At 36.2% G+C, this 22556-nt stretch overlaps 1 protein-coding gene across 1 annotated transcript in view; it reads right to left on the bottom strand.

Annotated features, from left to right (window-relative positions):
- Positions 1 to 2763: 2763 nt before the first annotated feature.
- Positions 2764 to 22556, bottom strand: part of Mmp16 (matrix metallopeptidase 16) — a 255964-nt gene continuing 236171 nt past the window's right edge. The window contains exons 8-10 of the mRNA XM_060386026.1: positions 19547 to 19697; positions 16047 to 16162; positions 2764 to 12895 (exon numbers count right to left, since the gene is read on the bottom strand). Coding sequence (XP_060242009.1) covers positions 12561 to 12895; positions 16047 to 16162; positions 19547 to 19697 — 602 coding nt within the window. The 3' untranslated portion in view covers positions 2764 to 12560. The remainder of the gene's footprint in view (positions 12896 to 16046; positions 16163 to 19546; positions 19698 to 22556) is intronic.

Raw genomic sequence — 22556 nt, 5'->3', positions numbered from 1 at the left:
TAGTGGCAGTATGGTTATTGTCATAAATACTTCAAGTAAGCCAAATGTGGGAGGAAATATATTATAGCTATTTTAATAATAAAAAACACTACAGTTCAGTATCCAAGTGGCCTACATAGGAATGGGGACAGGGACTGTCTCTGACATGAACGGATTGGCCTGCTCTTTGATCACCTCCCCCTGAGGGAGGAGCAGCCTTACCAGGCCACAGAAGAAGACAATGAAGCCACTCCTGATGAGATCTGATAGACTAGGATCAGAGGGAAGGGGAGGAGACCCCCCCTATCAGTGGACTGGGAGAGGGACACAGGTGGGGAAGAGGGAGTGTGGGATTGGGAGGTACAGGGAGGATACAAAGTAAATAAACTGAAATTAATAAAAATAAAAATAATTAAATGAAAAAGTACATATGTTGGAAAAATAGGCCCAGTGGAGAGCTTAACAAGACAGAAAGATAACACGAAGGGGATAATTAAATGTATATTTTTTTTCAGGGATGAAAATAAGGAAAGAATACAGAAGGCAATAGAAGTGAAAGGGTGGGAGAGGAGAGGTACTGTGAGGCTCTTTTGGCAAACTAGAGTAACTGAGATGTGAGTGTAGCAGTGGAGGTCAACATGACCGGAAGTATTCAATTTATAGTCTTTAAAATGTGCTTTAAAGTATGAAAACATGGAATTCACTTTGATAAACACATTCTTATAATGTGTTAGGCATGTTACTAGGGTTTTGTTTTATAGCATTATCTAGGTTTTTCCTAATCAAGAACAATTATTGATTTTTAACGTGGATTGTAATGAAAAACACTTAGGTATGTGTACAGAAATCTATATTTCACACAAAATATATTATATATTAAATTAATGTATAAATCCATGTAGATAAGAAAAATAAATTTGTTGGTGGGTCTGACAGACATTTCTAGCTTTTCTCTCTCCTCTGATAACAAGAACAGTACAAATTCCCTCTTGGGTCTACTATTATATTGACAGTTTAACATTTTCAATTACATTTAAAAATTTTAAAGTTTTAAAACTTAAATTTTTTTTTTCTGTTTAAAAAACATCTACCTGAGAGGGGAGCAGCCTTACCAGGCCACAGCGGAAGACAATGCAAACAGATGAGACCTAACAGGCTAGGGTCAGAGGGAAGGGGAGGAGGACTTCCCCTACCAGTATAGTTGAGGAGAGGCATGGGAGGAGAAGAGAGAGGGAGGGTGGGATTGGGAAGGGGGGGATGAGTGAGAGGGCTACAGCTGGGATACAATGTGAATAAACTCTAATTAATTAAAAAATAAGTAATTTAAACAACCTCTACAAATACAATTAAAGTGTACTGTTGCTAGACTAAACTTTGCACATCCTTTGGCATGACCACAATACCTGGCAGCTCATTTTTCACTGCTGTTTCATGGATCAAAGTTGGAGTTCATTCAGAAAAGGCTTTGGCACAGATTCAACCATGGGTCTTAAGGGAGAAAGGGAGCTTAGGAAAAGGACAGAACGCACACCCCAAACAGGTGCTGGCAACACAGGGGGGAACCCCACTTCAGTGGTGGAGCAGTAATTTGCAGGTCTTCTAATTAAACTCTTGATAGCTCTCTAAATTCTCTGGGTTTGCACTAGGAAGAAGACTCATCAACAGCTCTGTGTTTCATAAACTTTTTGCCTGGGCAGGCAATTAATCTTCTATCATAGTTCACTTTTTCCAGCGATCCTCATTTATGTGTGGATTAACATTAGTAAGATTAGGCTGGTCATTCTGGAAAATGACTATAAACTCAGTACCAGGAGGCTGAGGCTGGAGGATTGAGATTGCAAAACCAATCCTGGGATATCTCTTTCTTGCTCCCTGCCTCTCTCATTTCTTTTTTTTCTCTGTGTATCTGCGTGTATGTGAGGGATTAATTTCTTGGTATACAGGTGGACACATTTTTGGGTGGGAGAATGACTTTTTATTTTACTCCTAATAAAATCTGTTATTCTTTGTAAAATTCAGATGGCCTCTGGGGTTCAGAGATTACTGATACATGCTAAAACTGATTTTCAGAAAATGTTTAGTTCAGCATTTTTTTACATGCAGCTACTGAATATTTTCAGAACAACATTTAATTGGTTTTGTAATTTATTCAAATATTAATATGAAAGGGACATATGACAGGAGTCCACCGCAGAAGGCATCTGAAAGACCCTACCAAGCAGCATTTCAAAACAGATACTAAGACTCATAACCAAACCTTCGGCAGAAGGGGACTTAGTATGACAGGGAAAGGATAGGAGCCCCACAAGGACCAAATATATCTGGGCACAGGATTTTTTCTGAAACTGTTTCTCCAACCAAGGACCGTGCATGGATATAACCTAGAACCTTTACTCGGACGAAGCTCATAGTAGCTCAATAACCAATTGGTTTCCTATAGTAAGGGGAACAGGGACTATCTCTGACAGGAATTCAATGGCAGGCTCTTTGACCTCCCCACCCTCCAAGGGAGGAGCAGTCCTGTTAGGCCACAGAGGAGGACTTTGCAGCCAGCCCTGAAGATACCTGATAAAACAGGGCCAGATGAAAGGGGAGGAGGTCCTCCCCAATCGGTGGACTTGGAAAGAGGCAGGGAGAAGCTGAGGGAGAGAGGGTGGGATTGGGAGGAAATAGGGAGTGGGATACAGCTGGGATACAGAGTTAATAAAATGTAACTAATAATAATAATCAATAATAAAAAATTTAAAAAAAAAGAAAGGGTTTATCCTTAGTTTTATTTCTGGGATTTAGTTCTTCACTGACAGCCTTCTTTTATTATAATAACATCATTTAAAAAAGAGGACTGAAGTGTTGTTTAGTGATAGCGCGAATTGTAATCATGTGCACAGGACGGAGTTCCGATCCCAGCACCAAGAAAAGTAAAGGGAGGGTTCTTCACATGATATTCTGCCAAAGATTCGATAGAAAACATAACTCCTTTAATTGACTATACCTAATGAGGGTGGGCATACAATTTTTAATTAATAGTTTATACCTCCTCAGATAGTTATTTTTTGTACAGGATAAGTACCATACAAAGCCATGTTTGTGCTACTGAATACTTGCCTGAAGTACATGAGGTGCAGGAGTGTTTTTTACTCCTCTCCTTGATCATGATTGTTTACATATAGGTAAGCAATTCTCCAATTGATAAGTCTAGTTAAATACACTTGCAAATTCAGGAAAATACACAAGAAACATTTCTCTAAATTACCCAAGCATTTTCATTTGCTGTTTCTTAATAGGGAAGACAAAGACAGCAAAGACTGAAGCTATTGATCATAGTCTACATGCTGGTCATAAATGAAAGTGAATCATGACTAAAACCACAATGTCTATGAACCATTACTCGGTTTTCTTATTTATTGACATTTATTTAAAATTACAACACAATGAATTGATGGCAAATACAGAAGATGCAACAGTATAAAAAGCCATTTAACCTTTCCCTAGGTTAAGACACTTACAGCAGACAAACACTGCCCCACCCAAACCACTTTTTGAATGGAAATGAAATAAATATAAATTAATAAATACAAAACAAATAACTGCACAGCCCTTAACTCTTTGATTGCCATGGCACAAACCATGCGGATGATTTTAGCTTCTGACATTTGTATGGTTAAGGTTGCCACAGCAGTCAAAGGGTTATAGCATTGTAAACATAAGTACCTTGTGAAAAATGTTCAGTCATGTTACTGATCTATAGAATGAAATTAATAGCATGACCCTTGACCTTTAATGAGTCCTCATTATAAGGAGTCAAGGATATAATAGCTTGGTGAGCTGTTACACAATCTAGGCAACCATTTTATTAACAATGTGCTATGAAGCCTTAATTTTACTAATAAAAAACAAATCGTGAATAAACACCATTCAACACACTGGTCAATAAAATCAATGAAAAATTAATTGAAGCACCACAAAATTTTGCCTGATTATATCTGACAGTCATAATACACTTTAGCACCATTTGTTTAGCCTTTTATTTGCACACAAACAAGCTTTGTGTTTGTCAGTAGAAGCAATCAGGAGAAATATATATGCCAAATTCACAAAGGAATAAATGTAATCCGGTGAGGGCAAAACCATAATATTCAACCCTTAAAATCCTCTGAGTAAATAAAAGTATCATTTCATGCCTGGTACATGGAAACTAAATGTTTTCAATCCTTAGTGAGATAATGTAGAAAACAATATAAGCAACTCAGAAACTCAGACTTTCACACTCTCTTTAACTGAAGACATATTAGGGAATGACATAATGCTAAGGTACAGACAATCACATTCAACTGTCTGAAATTCTGATTCCTTGACCTTTCTTTCTGCTTCACAGTCTATTTTCATTTAGTAAATCCTTCTTTACTTTCAATGTTTTAATTACTAATATCACACTAGATGACTGAAAGGTGCTTTTCACAGGAAGCTGTAAAATGCTTGTTGTTTTCCCAAGAGAGAACATTATTCTGCAATTTTTTGTCTCTCATTTGGACTCTGAAAGCTAAATGTCTGTGCAATTCTTAAAAATATACATGGTATTTATTTGATAATGGACAGGAGCTTCTTCCACTTAACCTATCTAGTGCATATATATGTATATGCATACTCACATATATATCTTATGCTATATATTCGCAAATATATGCTACAAGATAACATATAGATATCATATATCTATATTCTTTTTCAGTCATATTGATATACTATTGAAATCAAGATAACAACATGTATGCAAGTCAGTCCTAAAATATATTGAAGATAAGTACCACACTGGTGAAGCAGGCAAAATACTCCATGTCAACAATATTTAGTTTGTTTAAGAAATTAGACTATGAACTAATTATATTTTATGTTTTTATGAAAAATCAAGCTTATTAAATTTTGTATTAGCACAAAATTAAGTGAGCAAACTCCAAACATTTACTTTCCATAATATAAAACCAAAATATATTTGTTTAAAATTAGGTACACGTAAGGAAAAAAGTCTTACAAGACTTTATACTTGAAGCAAATTTTATGGCCAAGTCTCTAAGCCCCCTGATAATAGAGGTCAACAACAGGAATGCCGATGCAGTCAAAACCAGTGCAACGAAAGCTTTTGTTATAGCACACCTTCATCTTTTATTTTATCTCTTTCTTATATATTTAATTTACCCCTCAAGGTAAATATTCCAAAAAGTCAAGGCTTTAGGCTTTCATATCCTCCAGATGTACTTAAACACTATATTGTAATATTTACTTTATTGTATATTTACATTTGATACATTCTCCCCAAATAAATTTTCATAGCTGTCTTATCAACAGACAGCTACAATTATACTCAGCATCTTACTTTCCTAGGGGGAAGAGCTCTATAAAAATATAAGCAAATGAAAGAATTTGGGATCTTATAAGGGTTTTGTTTTCCGTGTAATTAATGATGGAATATACCGAGAAACAAAGACACATCTGCAGGGTTCCATCTACATTGTGCAGTGCTGCTAAATTCTAGTCTTCACAAAGAGAAAGAAAATTAAAACTGATTCATTAAAAAAATTAGGTAGAAGAAAATTGGTGGCTGAAGAGTCAAATAATGGATCTCAGAAGAAAGTTGGAAAATCCTGATAATCACTCACTCTTAATTAGAATCCATGTTTGTTTGACTGTAAAAAATTGTGTTAATGAGTAGATGTCATATAGAAAAGAAGGAAACGGCTATCGTAACTAAAATCCTAATTTTAGATAAGCAATGGAATACATAAGGAGCAAGATATGAGGCAATACTGGTGTCGATGTTAACTCGGTGAAGTAAATAAAAACAAAACATGTATATTACTACCAAAACCATTCATTCAAAGTATGTTCTGTATTAACAACATAGTTGTTATGTTGGTATGTAGAAAAGGAATGGGATCCAACTGGTATCACATGACAGCAAACAAAACATGCATTCTTGTGACGTCAAATAGAGAGTGCACACAAGGCTTTATTCATCAGTATACGAACAAGACAGGCCAACATAGCAACAAACACTCACACAATGACAAGTACAAGCAGCACCAGAGTCTAATCCTAGGGAAAAGCATCCTTTCACGTCACACCTCACCAAAGCTTCATAATGTATGAGGCATGTATAAAAAGGCCCGTGTTAAAAACGCTATGCCTGGTAGCCAATCTAGCTCCCTATCAAGTGCTACAAAGAGGCTTATATATATGTGTGCATATATATGTTATATGTGCACACATATATATCCATACATATATATATACATATGTATTAAACACATGTATATGTAATTTTCTTTTGATCAACAAAAACAGGTGAAGAAAAATTGTAGAAAATGTCTTTGTTGGCTAAAATGTGTTTTTTTTTAAATATATTTTATTTTTCATCAGCATTATATCCTTCCATTTCTTCAGTGAAATAAAAGTTAGTGACAACTTACTTTGAAGCTAAGTGGCCTAATACGAAAGAGATACATTTATATTTGATATTTTCTTCCCTTCTTAAGGGTATAAAATCCAGCTCTGTAGCAGAGCACATGGCCACGTCATGTGAATCAGCACAATACTCCGGCTTAGGATGTATTTTCCGCATGGCCCAGTGCGCCCTTTCATGGAAGGACACATAGACCACCCACCCGAATAATATAATTAGTCCTATGTTAATATAAGAAAATTTCCAAGACACACTTCGTTTTTACTTGAAAGGCATAGCATCTCAGATCTGTCCATATACAAATGTCCTGTATAGACTATATAGAGTATATAGCTGTTTATGCTTAGGATGTACTCATCACAAGTTGCTGACTTTTGCCCCATTTCACTGTTAAAGCATTTGTTACAAATGCCTGTGAAGCCATTGCTACACCACGAAGCTTCTCGTCTTCTATTATGACTTAGTATAAGCATCAGATTATTGTAAAGAAATGATATATGCCACTTGTTACCAGTTAATAGCTGTATTCAAACACTGAAAGCTACTACTTCTGGATCCTACCAGAAAAATTGATGGGGAGTGTCAAACATCACCAGTGGTTTTCTCTGATTTTTTGTGAATATGCCAAGTCATCATAGGCTTTCTATACTATTGGATCATATTTCAGAGTAGACACATTGAAAAAGATATCGATAAGTAGATGTTCTTAATCTGACAAGAAATATTTCAAAATCAGCCAACTCAAACATGAGAAACAATGCTAGTGGAGCATCATAGACAAAGTCTACAATTAGATCAGACTAGAACACTAAGGCAACTTTTGCTACTATGCCAAGTGTTTTGTGTTACATGATTATTGAGGTAAATTTCTATCCTAGGGAAATGGCTTTTTTCTCAGGGTTCTAACTTTGTTCTCACTGAGATTACTGAATGGATGTTTTTAACTTTTTGGGTCTATGAGGCAATGGATGAGTATCAGATGTGTTTACAGAGGTGATATCTAATGGGCATTGACTAAGTATATACATCGAGAAATCACAAACTCTTTCCCGGTGTGAGGAGCTTGAAGTTTCAGTTTTCTCTACTAGTTTCATTCTTGCTAAAGTAAAACCTCTAGCTGTAATATTACAGAGTGCTAGAGTGTGACTTTATATTTTACAGAGGACTCATTTTATCCTCCACTGCCCACTCTACTTATAAAACGTAGCTTTCGTATTAATGGTGGTACTATCCTTGAATGTCAGTTTCTTTATTAGACTGAGTTCAGCCTTTACAACGGACTTGTGTAAAGTCTGTGATATAGCTCTCCTTTTGTCTTAGGCAACAGTCTATATCTATTTAGACTGCTAGACTCTGGCGCTTGCTTCCTGTGGTTGTTATAAATCAGTATTGTGGAGGTGATTGCCATGGAAGGATCAGTTAGGTTCTACCACATAAGTTGTTTGACCTATTCTGTGGTATCATAGATAAGTGGAGACTCTATTTATAGCTCTTTGTGATAGGTCCTCTGAATGTTACACTTGTGGTTTAAGTGGTTTGTTGTGTCATTGACAGCTTGAAATATGCTCTTACGGTTTCAAAAGTCAAACATTTTTTCTGTGATCACTGTAAACATTTCCTCACCATCCCCAGGCTTATTTTTATACTAAAATCTCACAGACTCAAAACTATCAGCAAATCACTGCCTTTATTTGTTTCTGGAAATAAATACCAAATACCTAAAAAAAAAATGATTCTTTTCATGAGTTTTGTTTAACAGATCTATTCAAGTATAACATCTATTCCTCTTCATTGAGTTCAATTCATATGGGCGCACCAGTTACTCAATTGTATGGTCCACATGACAGGAGTCTGAATTTGTGCCATATTAGAATATCAACATAACATGGAGAACTTGAGAACATTGCATTTACCCTCCTGGGATCCACCGTATACACCCTCATTCAGATATCACAGTGAGCAGGAGAATCTGGGCAATTTTCTTACCTACTACAGTGCATTTTAGTTCAAAGAAATGAAATAGAATTAAATGCACAGTATTTTAAAAAGCCAAATTATGTGTTGATAAAAGAGATTCTAGGCTGCCTGAGTAATAGTGTTAATGTTTTCTTATTTCATCAACCTGACTTTACTGTTTACTACTTAGTAATTGTCTTTCAGTTATCATTACTTAATACTTTATTACTTTTGGTTCAGAAAAGCCTTGCTCTCCAGTTCGTAACAAAAACTGTATTCGCTAGTAACATCTGTTGTTCTCTAATTGAGCTCTGTAATGTCTGCCATGGCAAAGAACATCTTTCTTCACCTGCTGTGATAGCCATACCCGCAGAAAACTTTATTCTCAGATGGATTAGCAGTTACCTAATATCACAACTTTTTCTACAGCACTGATGCAAAACTATTGTTTTATAGAGAATTCAAACTGATCACCTATCTTAATATTTCACTTAGTCTGATTAATATATAGAGAAACAATATTTACCTGAAAGTGTAAAACTCTAAAATCATTTTATGTAAAACCATTGCCTTGTTTACAGTTGTCTTCATATTTGGTACAAATAATGAAACAGATGTATTATTTTATGAACAAGAATATGTTTTCATTTCACTTAGGAAACAGTAGGTCTGAATTTTTTATGTTACTTAATTAGAGATTACAGAGATCATTTGATAGGTTGTATGTTTTACTGATATTAAGCTGACATGTGCTTAATCTAGATAACTTCACTTTAAAAATTTTTATTTGCTATTTTCATGTGTTGGTTAATTAAATATTTTCATTTGCATGACTTCTTTAGCACTAAATTTTTTATAACAAATCCCAAGAAGAAGAGTCAGCAACCATATGAATGAAGTGCCTGGCATACAATGAACAAAGGAACCCTGGTGTTTTTGATTACATTGTACTTAGTTCTTATCACATGATCTTATTGATGTCCTCGTCAAGATAGTAAACATATAAGCCATTTTTAGTACATAGACTTCTCATATTCAAGGCAACACAATCCAAATCACATCCTTGATATTTATCAGAATTCAAGCATAATAAAGACTCTTTCCTTTTCAATGCTATGATTATTTTCTAGCCCTTAGGTACTTACAGACTTGTGATGAATCAGGGTATTGTGATGAATGAATAAAGAGGCAATAGATTGCTTATTGAATTTCTTTTTGATTTGAGAGTGAAAAAAAATGTCCAATGTACGTTGATGGAGTTCTCAATGATTTGCACATGTCCCAAAATGTTACAGTTACTCACGTCTATCATTAGGGAAAAAAAAGGTTCCCAGTCATTTTTTTCTTGACATCAAGATCCTGAAAGGATTAAACCCTCTAATAAGCAAACGCTGCATAAACAGGCTTATGTATACAGTCCTCCATGCTCTGTAACAACTGACTCTATAATAGTAGCATCATCTGGAAAAGAAGTACTGAAGTAGACCTACAGGTCCAATCCTTGCCCCCCTTTTCTTACTGACCCTCACAGTCCAAGTCTGGGATGCCTTGTTGAAGAACAGTCTCATTGCATAATGTGGTGCTAGGAAGCCAGGAAGCCATTCTTCTTTCCCAACTCTTCCTTTTTCCTACCCTTACAAGCTATGTGCTCAGACTGCAGGAAACATCAGTCTGCAAAGATTTTCAGCATGCCACCCGTGATTAGAAAATATTTTCCCCAACCAAATCATAAACATGTAGTTTAACCAAAGGCATTCTAATTTTCATGCTATGTTGAGTATAAATATAAATTCAAGGCAGCCAAACTATCCATTTCCAAATAAGAATGTATACCTACACTCATTAAAAATCATCTGGAAATGTGTATTATTAGCAAATGAGTAAGAAATTTTCACTAGTATAAAATTCCTGCTTTATATAAAAGCCACACTGGCCATTCAAGTATTTGAGGTTTTGTTTTTTTTTTTTCCTATGGTTTTTGTAATTTTTACTAAAATGATGAAATTAAGCTTGAAATTAAAGAAAAAATTAAAAAAAACCTCTATCTATAGGGCATATTCAGAGTGTGCATGTAGAGAGCAAAGCGTCCAGCTGCAGAACTACTTCCCAGACTCTCACTCCGCTCTACAGAAACAGCTCTTACCAGGTGTTAGAGAATAACAATCTGATGGAGAAGTGACACCAGATTTCCTTCAATTTGTGTCAGTTTGCAAGTTAAAGGTCAAAGGGCAAAGACACAGAACAGGACTCTTCAAGGAAAATTTTTCACAGAAGACAAGGTTTAAGTTGTTGTTAATGACAGTCAACAGATCAATATCAAGTTCAAGGCAAGCTGTTCATTGTTTCAAAAGCTAATCCCCTCAAAAGCTGGCTTTCACACAAAGCCCATTGTCTGACTCCTGGGGTGCTTTCCTCACGACCATCTCTAATAAGTTCACAGCCCAGTGGCTGTAAAGCCTTTCACTGCAAGAAGCAGCTCCTAAAATCAATAAAGAGGTCTGTCAGTTGCTGACTTTTCTCTAGGAAAAAAATATTGATACAAACCTGCTCTGCAGGTCACATGAAAATGATAATACTGCTGTTAGGACAAATTACACTCAACAATGGAATGCTTTGGTGTCTCTTAGCTCTGTCAGTGATCCAATGAATGGCTAAGTGCCAGCAGTCACACCAACCCTTTGAGAACTATGGCTGACATGCAGTAGGTTATGCACTGGAAGATCTTCATGCAAACTCAGAGTCACCATTTTTTAATTCAATCAATACAGAATGCTAACTGCGTATTTCACGGTGAATTGGATTTTCATGCAATGAATTTTAAATAAGTGAAAAAAAAATCAGTAAGTCTGAAGCATAGGCTATTCTAATCAATTATTCAAATAAAATTTCACTCTCGTGAGATACTGTTAACAAAATATCTTTTTTATTTGCCAGAAAAATTTTGGCAATTCACATCGTTGCTTGTTATAAAAGCATTTATGCAGTACTGTCAGTCATTAAAGAATTACATGGGATTGTAAGGTATGTTTTACAAATCTGAACTTCTCAAACCTGTGATGGCTTTCACTATTGTCCAGTTCTACAAATGACCAGATTGCAAGACTGATCACCCTGACTCTGTAAGCTGTTCCGATAGTTCTCAAAGGGTTACACCGCTGTAACAACAGAGTCATACATCTTTATAAAATAACCATCACTCTCCTCATGTCAGAGACACACTGCTTCTTGCTCTGCTTTGCGCTGAGTATTGCTGACAGACCTATGGAAGGCCTGGGACAAAGGCCTAACACAACTGGGAAGAACACGACAGTGATGCTGGGCCAACAGGCAAGAGGGGGTTCAGAAGCATTTCAAAACAATCAAACGGTCCTGTCTGAATACAGCTATGAGGATGGAAGTGATGATACACTGTGGACATAGCTGAGAACAGCTGTAGAAAACGAAAAATGCATGTATTATTAAGGCTGTTACTATATTGCAGATATTTTGGCCCCTTGTTTGTTGGAAAATGGCTGTCCCAACAGTCTAGAGTCCTGCATGTGTGTTCCAGACCTTCTGCCTCACAGAACGGTGCGCAGGAGACTATCCGTAGTGATCACAGAGCTATCTTCTTTGGAGACAAAGCTGTTTTGGGTCTTCACACTTTCCTGAAAGTTCAGTTGTGGATTTTGTTGTTTAAAAACAAAAACAAACAAACAATTCTTTTTTTTTTTTTCTTTTGCCTTAAAGAAAAAACCTATGGGTTTTCTGATTGGCTCTTTTTGTTTTCTTTCTCTCTTTCTCTCTCTTTCTCTTTCCCAGAATTGGGCTCAGATTTCAGAAGGAAAAGTATTAAAAAAAAATTAAGAAACTTTTCTTCTATATTTCCTCTTCTTCAGTTAATCCTGAAATTTTACTGGGCATTGAGCGTGCAGAGGAAAGGCCTAGAACTGAATGACAAAGAAAGACAGAGGACTGAAGAACAGCAGATACTGTGCATCATGGAAGCTTCTCCATGAATGTATTTCCACTCATGTGCAGGACCAGCAACCCTCTAGGTTTGGAAGGTCAGCCCTGAATCAGACTGCCACAGCCTGCTCCTAGCTAGGAAACAGCATAACAGCTCTTGTCTTGAATCTCAAGTTACCACAAACTCCTGGAAAAGAAAGAAAAACAATAAATCCCTCCATCACACCCACTCTTGCATAGAGCGTTTACAGTACAGTATGTGGCGGGGCGTTCCTTTCCTCTTGAACTGGAACACAGTGTAAACCAATACAAGGAGGCATAAGGCCAAGATGCAGGGAATGACAATAGCTATGGCTTTCACAGTGCTGGCTGTGTTGTCCAGTTTGATGACAATGTCTACATCATCTGGTGGGCTGAGTCCTTCTTTATCTCGGTCTGTTGGTCCATCACAGCCCATAAAATCCTTGAGGATGGATCTTGGATACCCAGGTTCTACTTTGAGTATCTGGTTATTGAATTTCCAATACTCCTTTCCTTTGTAGAAATAGGTAAAGCCTGAAGAGAAAACATACACACAGAGGTACCACTCATTGATGATCAGGCATATGCATAAAATGTTAACGAAATGGGCTACTTCTCAGAATATGTAGTTTAAGACCTTAAGTCCTTTCAGTTTCTAAAAGAAGAAAACACAATCCTCAATTCAATTGTCTTACCTAGGCTCTGGGTGCTATATTACAGAAATTGTACTTTTTTTCCTTCCTTCGTTCCCTGCTCCTTCCATTCTTTCCTTTTTCTTCCCCCCTTCCTTCTTTCTTCCTTCCTTTCTTGCCTTCCTCCATCCATCTCTTCCTGTCTGAGAAAGGGTCTAAGTCTGGATCCCAAGCCATACTGGAACTCTCTATATACTGTGGGTGGCCTTAAACATGGCAATTGACCCTTTGCCTCTGCCTCCCTAATGCTCAGGTTGCAGTTATGTGCCCCCGAACCCCGCCCATATTTTCTAATGTCAGAAAAGGGATCACTGAAATATACACTACCTATAGGCAACTCAGGGTGGTGACGGCAGACTATTCATATCCATTTCCAATTTAGACTATAAAGAGGGTCTTTTTCCTTTCTGCCTTAGAGGGTTACTATCATACAATTCAAATTAGAATCATATCATAGAATTTTTATTAGAATATGAAGAATTGTTTGAAAAATTGAGCCATTACTGATTTCCAAGCTGCCAGTGACCAGACTGTTCAATGATCAGCCAAGAAATTTCTCATCTATCACACCACAGGTCATGTTCACAACATCTTAGTATTAGGTCCTTTGTTATTTGGATAAGAAATTATAACAAAATAGTGGAGTGTAGGTAATTTCTTTTGTCTGTTGGGAATTTAAACAAGCAAGTTCATGCTGTACACCAACCTCAGTTCTGGCTGTAGGTCATCCCCAGTTTGTCTTTTCCCCATTTGTTGTCTTCATTTATAGTACTACTTATTTTATCCTACATTTGTGCTATCTAGCTACACCTTATGGAATTTTGACATTCGTTGTTAAGGGTTTTAGGAATAAAGAGAAAATAAATCACAATTATATCCTTAATATTTCTGAATACTATATCTATTTTATTTATGAGGAGTTGATATGAGAAGTTTCAAATAATTCAGTAATGTATGATCTAAAATATTACAGTGAAAATAATAGATGTTTTAAGTTCTTTACATATGTAAACTTGCAGATTTTCTTAGAAATGTTTTTCAAAGGGGCTACAGCTGGGATACATAGTGAATAAACTGTAATTAATATAAAAAAGAAAAATTAAAAATAAAAAAGAAATATTTTCAACATTTGAATACTCACACCCTGTAAAATCTGTGATTATGCTACTTGGACTTGACTTTTGCTTTTAATTAAAACTAAAATGCAAAGCTAAAATACAAAAATCAGAATCAACAATGAAACAAAAATGCTATAGTAATTCATAAATATTTTGGGGGGAGTTACAACTTAAGAGTTCAAGATGATGATTGTTATTGTATGCTGATACTACCAGAGAGTTGCATCTTAAAAAGCACTGTTTTTATCCTTCATAACTGTTCCACTGTTAAGAAGAATTATTTTCTTGTTTTTATTCTCTGAGAGATATTGATGTTCAGAGACACTCCATATGACTAAGACCAAACGGGACTTAAGCACCAGTCCACACCTAGAGCTATAACACATGACTTCGCTTCTTAAATGCCACTACTCAGATAGGTATCACTCAAGGTATAAAGAATTCTACAATAGAAAGAAATTTCAGACAGGACACATGGGTCATCGTTGGTTATTTCATATTGGAAATTATTTTGTTCAGTGTTGTAAAAGTCTGCTGTGGCTTTTAATTTTGAAGAAGAGTTATTCAGCTATAGCAACTTGCCAAACAAAAACAGGAGGGTGTGGATTCAAATTATTCTGCCGGGGAATGAGTATTAGTATGGAGGAATAGATGAATGGAGGAGAGGTTAATTTTCTGCCATAGTTTTTGGATAGTTAAAAACCTACCACACTGCTAAAACAGAGATAAAGAACGATGGCTAAGAAGAAATAATTCAAATTAATTGGTATGAGTGAATGGAATGTGGATTCCTTGGGAATGGATTTACTTAGGAAAGGATAAAAGCAAAGAAAAAAAAACAAGCAACAACAATGAAAATATTAAAATACCCAGAGTTTAAATTAACTTGTTTAGGAAGCTATACTTAGTGTTTGCTCCATGTGGACCAAGTGAGAAATAAAGAAAGGTACAACAGGTCACTGATAACAGCAGTGTAATGTGGAAAGAGTGTTGACTTCTCTTGTGTAGAGAGTGTATTCACATTCAAAAGTGGTTAAATGCTTCAGTTTCAAGTTTTAGGAATATATCTAACTTATGTTCAGAAATAAGCTATTTAACACAGATGACTACTGGTGAATGAAACTTTCTGTTGGAAAATTAAATGAATTTATGTACTATACTTGAGACATAGGAAGCATTCATGTGACATCAGACAGTCACTCTGAAAAGGAAGAATTAAAATTAATGTTCAGATATTATAAGTGACATGTTTCACCTGGATGTGAATAACATTAAAACCTATATCTTAGTTTTAAATTCATGAGAAAAGTAGGAGAACATTTTAACAGCAGATTTTTACAGTAGTGAAAGAGTGAATTAGAGAAAACAGTATAATGTTCTCTCTTCTTTGATCAATTATTATCAAACAAAGGATTCTATGTTGTTTCTTATGATGTTATCCATAAATTCATTCTTGTCTGATTGTGTTGAGGGGAGCCTTCAGTTAAACATGATTAAAAAGTATCATGATAAAAGTAATTGGCTGAACTCAGAATAGATTACTGTTCCACATACATTTGTTATCGTATTTTCAGGAATATAAGAGATATGTATATCAAGTTACTGCAAAGTATCTATTCCTCAGTAGTAAACTCTATCTATATTTTCTTCTAATCTATTTAAATAAATATAAATAAATCAAATTTAAAACCATCTATAGCATAAAAGTAAAAGTAAATTCCTAAGAAGAATAAGACTAAATATAAATAAAATTTATAGATATGAATATACATATTTCACACTTCTAGTATGACATATTCAAAAATTGTTTGATTTATCACAAACAATGTGATACTAATATACGCAATATAGGAGCAGAGAGTGTGAACACTGTACCATTTTCTTTGTGGACAAAAGCTCCCTGCGGTGATTCAGGGATGCCCTTCCAGATGGTGATAGGCTTGGGGTAGCCAGGGTCCATGGTTTTCATTTCTTCACTATATCTCCAATACCTAAAATGTGAAAACAATACTCAGGCAAGTATTTATATTTTCACTAAATTATTATGTATTCTTTTCCACCTCCCACTGGGAAAAAAAACTGATTGAAATCACTGGAACAATGGACATAAAATTATCCTATGTCTCTTACAAAGTTTTATTATCTATATCCTACATATGGAAAAATGAGTATTTAATTTTTTAAAGTTAATAATCATGTTAAGCGCAAAACGTTATCTAAGTAAACTCAGAATTCAGAAGCATGTTATGAAAAATCATATACACATCTAAACATGCAGGTGAGCATTTACACGCCATTCCTGACTGCCTAGAATACATAACCTTGAACAAAGCAGAAAAGCTCACTGGACTTGGAGAGGGGCATGGGAGGACAGGCTGCATTGTCTTCCTCTGTGGCCCCATAAGGCTCCTTCAATATAATGGGGAGTTGATCAAAGAGTAGGCCAATCAGTTCATGTCAGAGACAGTGCATGTTCCCCTTATTAGGGACCTACTTCCCTAGTAAGCTGCCATGGGCTACATCTGGGGTCCTAGGTTATCTCCATGCATGGACTTTGGTTGAAGTATCATTTTCAGAAAAGACCCCTGTGCCCAGAATTTGTGGTTTTGTTACTCTCCTTGTGGAGCTCCTGTTCCCTCCAGGTCTTTCTATTTCCCCCTTCTTTCCTAAGATCCCCTACACTCTGCCCAAAGTTTGAGCCTTAGCATCTGCTTTGATATACTGCTGGGCAGAGTCTTTCAGAGGCCCTCTGTGGTAGGCTCCTGTCCTGTTTTCTGTTTTCCCCTTCTTCCAATGTCCATTCCATCTGTCTTTCTGAGTGAGGATTACCCAGGGTCCTTCTTCTTGCTTAGCTTCTTTAGGTGTACAGATTTTAGTATGTTTATCCAAATATTATATGTCTAGTATCCACTTATATGTGAATATATACCATGTGTGTCTTTCTGCTTCTGAGATACCTAACTCAGGATGATCTTTTCCAGATCCCATCATTTGCCTGCAAATTTCATGATTTCCTTGTTTTTAATTGGTGAGTAATATAATATTGTGTAAATGTACCACAAATTCTGTATCCAATCCTTTGTTGAGGGACATCTGTGCTGTTTCCAGCTTTTGGCTATTACAAATAAAGCTGCTACAAACATGGTTGAGCAAATGTCCTTGTTGTATACTTGAGCATTTTTTTTGATATATTCACAGGAGTGGTATAGCTGGTTCTTGAGGTAGCACTATTCCTAATTGTCTGAGAAAGCACCAGATTGATTTCCAAAGTGGTTGTACAAGTTTACATTTCCACCATCAGTGGAGGAGGGTTCCCCTTTCTCCACATCCTCTCCAGCATGTGTTGTCCTTTGAGTTTTTTATCTTAGTCATTTTGATAGGTGTAAGGTGAAATCTCAGGGTCGTTTTGATTTGCATTTTCATGATGACTAAGGACATTGAACATTTCTTTAAGTGTTTCTCTGCCATTCTATATTCCTCTACTAAGAATTCTCTGTTTAGTTCTGTACCCCATTTTTAATTGGATAACTTGATTTGCTGCTTTTTAACTTCTTTAGTTCTTTAAATATTCTGGATATCAGCTCTCTGTCAGATATAGGGTTGGTAAAGATCCTTTCCCAGTCTGTAGGTTGTCGTTTTGTTTTGTCGACAGCGTCCCTTGCTTTACAGAAGGTTTTCAGTTTCATGAGGTCCATTTATTGATTGTTTCTCTTAGAGCCTGTGCTGTTGGTGTTATTTTCAGGAACTTGTCTCCTGTGCCAATGAGTTCTAGGCTCTTCCCCACATTTTCTTCTAACAGATTTAGTGGGTCTGGTTTATGTTGAGGCCTTTGATCCACTTGGACTTTAGTTTTGTGCTGGGTTATAAATATGGATCTATTTGCATTTTTCTACATGTAGACATCCAATTAGACCAGAACCATTTGTTGAAGATGCAATCTTTTCCCCATTGTATGGTTTTGGCTCTTTTTCAAAAGTCAAGTATCCATAGGTGTGTGGGTTTATTTCTGAGTCTTCTATTGGATTCCATTGATCCACCAGTCTGTTTCTATGCCAGCACCATGTGGTTTTAATTACTATTGCTCTGTAGTACAGCTTGAGATCAAGGATAGAGATACCTACAGACAAGCTGTTTTTATTACAGGATTGTTTTTAGCAATTCTGGGTTTTTTCTTTTTCCATGTGAAATTGATAATTGTTATTAACTTTGAATTTTTGGATATGCGATAATCTTGAGAAAAAAATCATTTGACCAATGATGATATAAAAGGACAGGAGCTAGACACAGCTAAGAGAAGAACAAGGCACAAAGTGCTATAAAGCAATGTACTAAAGCCTCTGTAAGTAAATCCTTTGTGAAAATTGATATTTAAGGTAAGAAATGAGAGGAATTTTGAGAGTGGGGAGCAGCAGAGTGAGAGTAGCAGTGAGCAAGTAGCAGTGAGAGAGCAGAAAGGGAATAGCATAGAGAGAGCAGCATAGAGCAGTGAGTGAGAGGCAGTGAGAGAGCAGCAGGAGACACATGCAGTGACTGAGCAGTAGCAAGAATACAGCAGTGAGTTATTTTCGGTGAGTGTAACTGCTTATACCCTCTGATGTTTAATATTAATTCTCAACCTGACTGACATTCCACTCTTTTAGTTCAAATTAGTAACAAAGTTAGTAACAAAAATTCTACTTCATATTTTAACTACATCATGGGGTACCAACTGTGGGTATTAGGATGTACAATTTATTTGTGTTATATGAGACTGTTAACAATGACATGGAAAAGAAAACAGGATGTAGTAAAATATCTGGAAAGGAGTGTGATGAGTTATTAATATTTTCCAACATTTGCTGCCTGCTATCTGAGGATATTATGTCATTAGAAACTGAATCCATTTTTATAGCATTATTTTTCTTGGTCCTACTTGCAGAACTGATAAGTAAATGGAATTATTTGAAAATTGTAATAAGTGTATACAAAGTAAAAAAAACAATTGTTAACAAAATTTTGCAAAAAATAAATAATGACATAGGAAAATCTATAACAAGGACACACATGTACATGTGCATATGTGTCCATATGTATTTATTTATAGCTTACATAGCATATTAAAATCAGGAAAAAAGAAACAACGTAGTTTACTGGACATGTCTACATTCATAAATGAGCTATATTTGGTATGTTTGGTAAAAATGAGTTATATTATAACGATGGAAATTTATCTGTAATCTAATATCTACAATACAAGTTTCTAGCATAGTAGCCTTGTGTTTACACATGAGCCCGTCATCATTCACAGTGAATGTCTATGCATGAACAGAGACCTTGACTTTTCACATCACTTTTCACATTGGTTAGCTGCTAATGTGTGTCACACACAAACTGACCTGTCGCCTTTGAAGAAATAGGTTTTGCCGACATCTTCCCACCATATGGCAGAGTCAATACCGTGAGGAGGAATTCCATTCCCAAGAGTCATCAAGTCATGAGGGTAACCGGGCTGAAGAGTTGTGTCCTTGAACACCCAGTATTTATTACCTGTATGAAAGAAATATACATACAGAATGTATTAGTAAAACATTAATTACAAGGTGCCCATAAGCATAATGCATGTAAGATACTATGCAAGACATCCCAGAAATAAGCCAGTCACAGTCATATCCAGAATACTGATATTCTTGCTCAAACATCAGTGTGATCTGCAAAAACAGATATTATTAATAAGTACTAAATATATATTTAAATATATATTTAATCAGCTATTCTAAATAAATAAATGAAAAAAAACTACTGATAATATAGTACAAGTGTGTGAGGTAATATAAAAATTAAATCCACAGCTTGGCTATAAAAAAATTCAAAGTCAAAGATTCTTTCCCTGGGCTTTAAAGGTCCTACCTCTACGGTCTCCTGCTGGTGCCTTCCTGTGGTTTGTACTTAGTATGTGCCCAATTGATTTTAGGATGATAACATCTATTCTGCATAAGCATTTCTAGTGGGTTGATACTTTCCTTACATTATGTAGACATTTTCAAGTGTCTTTAGTCAAATGAAGTCCCCCTGTTTTGACTCTGTGCTTACTTGAGTTATAAAGCTTATGAGGGTACATAAAAAGAGGAAATGTTTAAACCTATACTGTTCAAAATTGCAGAGTATAATACGCAAAAAGCAGGCTGACTTCTGCTAATTGTTGTTGTTTGAAATTTTCTACAGCCAACAAAACTCTCAAATATAACTGTACTTTAAAAATGGCACCCATTACTTCCTTCTCAGTATGCCACACCCTGTAGCCATTCCTATTTTTTATTTTTCTCAGTTTTCTAATATTTATTCACTTTATATCCCAGTTGTATCCCCCTCCATCAATCTTCTTGTATCTGTGGAGTCTTCCTTTGTGCCCAACTATATGATCAATTTTGGAGAAGGTTCTTTGAGGTGCTGAGAAGAAAGTATACTTTTCTGTGTTTAAACGAAAAATTCTGTAGACATCTATATGTTCATTTGATTTAAGACCTCTGTGTCATTATTTCTCTATTTACCTTTTGTCTAGATGATCTGTCCTTTGGTGAGAATGGGGTGTTGAAGTCTCCCACTATTAATGTGTTGGGATCCATGTGTGATTTAAGCTTTAATAATGTTTCTTTTATAAATGCAGGGGCCCTGGTATTTGGGGCATAGATGTTCAGGATTGTTATGCCCTCGTGGTGGATTTTTCTTTTTATGAGAATGAAGTGTCCCTCCTACCTATTTTGATTAATGGTTGAATGTCTATTTTATTAGATATTAGGATGGCTACTCCAGATTGCTCTTTCTAGCCCTTTTTATGAGGCAGCATCTATCTTTGTTATAGAGGTGTGTTTCTTGAATGCAGCAGAATATTGGATCCTGCAACTATTCTGTTAGTCTGTGTCTTTTTATAGGAGAGTTGAGTCCATTGATGTTGATAGATATTAGTGACCAATCATTGTTATTTCCTTTTATTGTGGAGTTGGTGTTGATTGTGTGTTTGTGTGCTGTTTTTCTTTTGGTTTTTTGTTGTGATGGTGTCTTTATCCTGTGTGTTCTTGGGTGTAGTTGATCTGCTTGGGTTGGAATTTTTCTTCTAGTATCTTATGTAGGGATGGGTGGCTGTGTATTTATTGTTTAAATTTACTTATGGAATATTTTGTTTTCTCTATCTACATTGACTGAAATCTCTGCTGGGTACAGTAGATGCGTTGGCATCTGTGGTTTCTTATTGTCTGCATGATATCCACTCAGGCCCTTCTGGCTTTCATGTTGAGAAGTCCGGTGTGATTCTGACAGGTCTGCCTTTTTATGTTACTTTGCCTTTTTCCCCAGCCACTATTAATTTTTCTTTGTTCTATAGATTTAGTTTTAATTATTATGTAGGGGGAGGAATTTCTTTTCTGCTCTAGTCTATTTGGTGTTCTGTGAGCCTCTTGTATGTGTAAGAGCATCTCTTAAGGTTGGGGAAATTTTCTTGAAAATATTTTCTGGACGGAGCCTGAAAATCTTTTTTTTCTTCTATTCCTATTATTCTTAGGCTTTGGCTTTTCATGGCATCCTTGATATTTTGGATGTTTTGTGTCAGGAACTTTTTTGTTTTTATGTTTCCTTTGAGAGAGATATTGATTTCTACAATTGCATCTTCAGCACTTGAGTCTCCCCTCCATCTCTTGTATTCTGCTGTTGATGCTTACTTCTGTGGTTCCTGATCTCTAAGTTCCCTCTCCATCTCCAGGGTTTTCTCAGTTCTGTTTTCTTTATTGGTTCTAATTCCATTTTCATGTCTTGAATGATTTTATTTCTTTCACCTCTTTGATTGTGGGTTCCTGTCTGTCCATGATGATCTCTATTTGTTCGTTTCCTGTTTATGTACCTCTAATAACTGTATAATCACAGATAAAATCATTTTCCTGTTTTTCTGCTGCATTATCATTGATTTTTTGGAGATTCTGGTGAAGCCATGATGTGCTGGTTTTTGTTGGCTGTATTCTTATGCTGGCTTTTAGCCATCTGGTTGTCTGTAGCCTCGAGTGTTTGTTCCTGGAGCCTGTCCTGCAGACTGGGTAGACCTATCTCTGGAGTGTGGAGTAGTCTATGGGATGTTGAGATATGTCTAGGGGCTCAAGAACAGGTGCTGGAGATTCAGATGCAGCTAAGAAAGGGAGGAAAATGATGCAGTTGTGTTGAGGAGCATGACTTGGGCACTGGAGTGAGTGCCATGAAGGGCAGGGCACATGCAGGTACGCAGGAGTGTGAGTTGAAGGTGAGGGGTCCTGCCTGGGCAGGGCAAGGTGCAAGTACAGATTGGGGTGTGGGAACACTTGTGCAGGTGCCCACATGGGATGGGCACGGGTGGCAATCTTGGGTGTCTCAGAAAGGAGCTGGGTC

This window comes from Meriones unguiculatus, chromosome 6 (genome assembly GCF_030254825.1).
Source record: "Meriones unguiculatus strain TT.TT164.6M chromosome 6, Bangor_MerUng_6.1, whole genome shotgun sequence".
NCBI classification, from domain to species: domain Eukaryota; kingdom Metazoa; phylum Chordata; class Mammalia; order Rodentia; family Muridae; genus Meriones; species Meriones unguiculatus.
The sequence above is the reverse complement of the archived record's forward strand: the minus strand, read 5'-3'. Positions and strand labels throughout refer to the sequence as shown.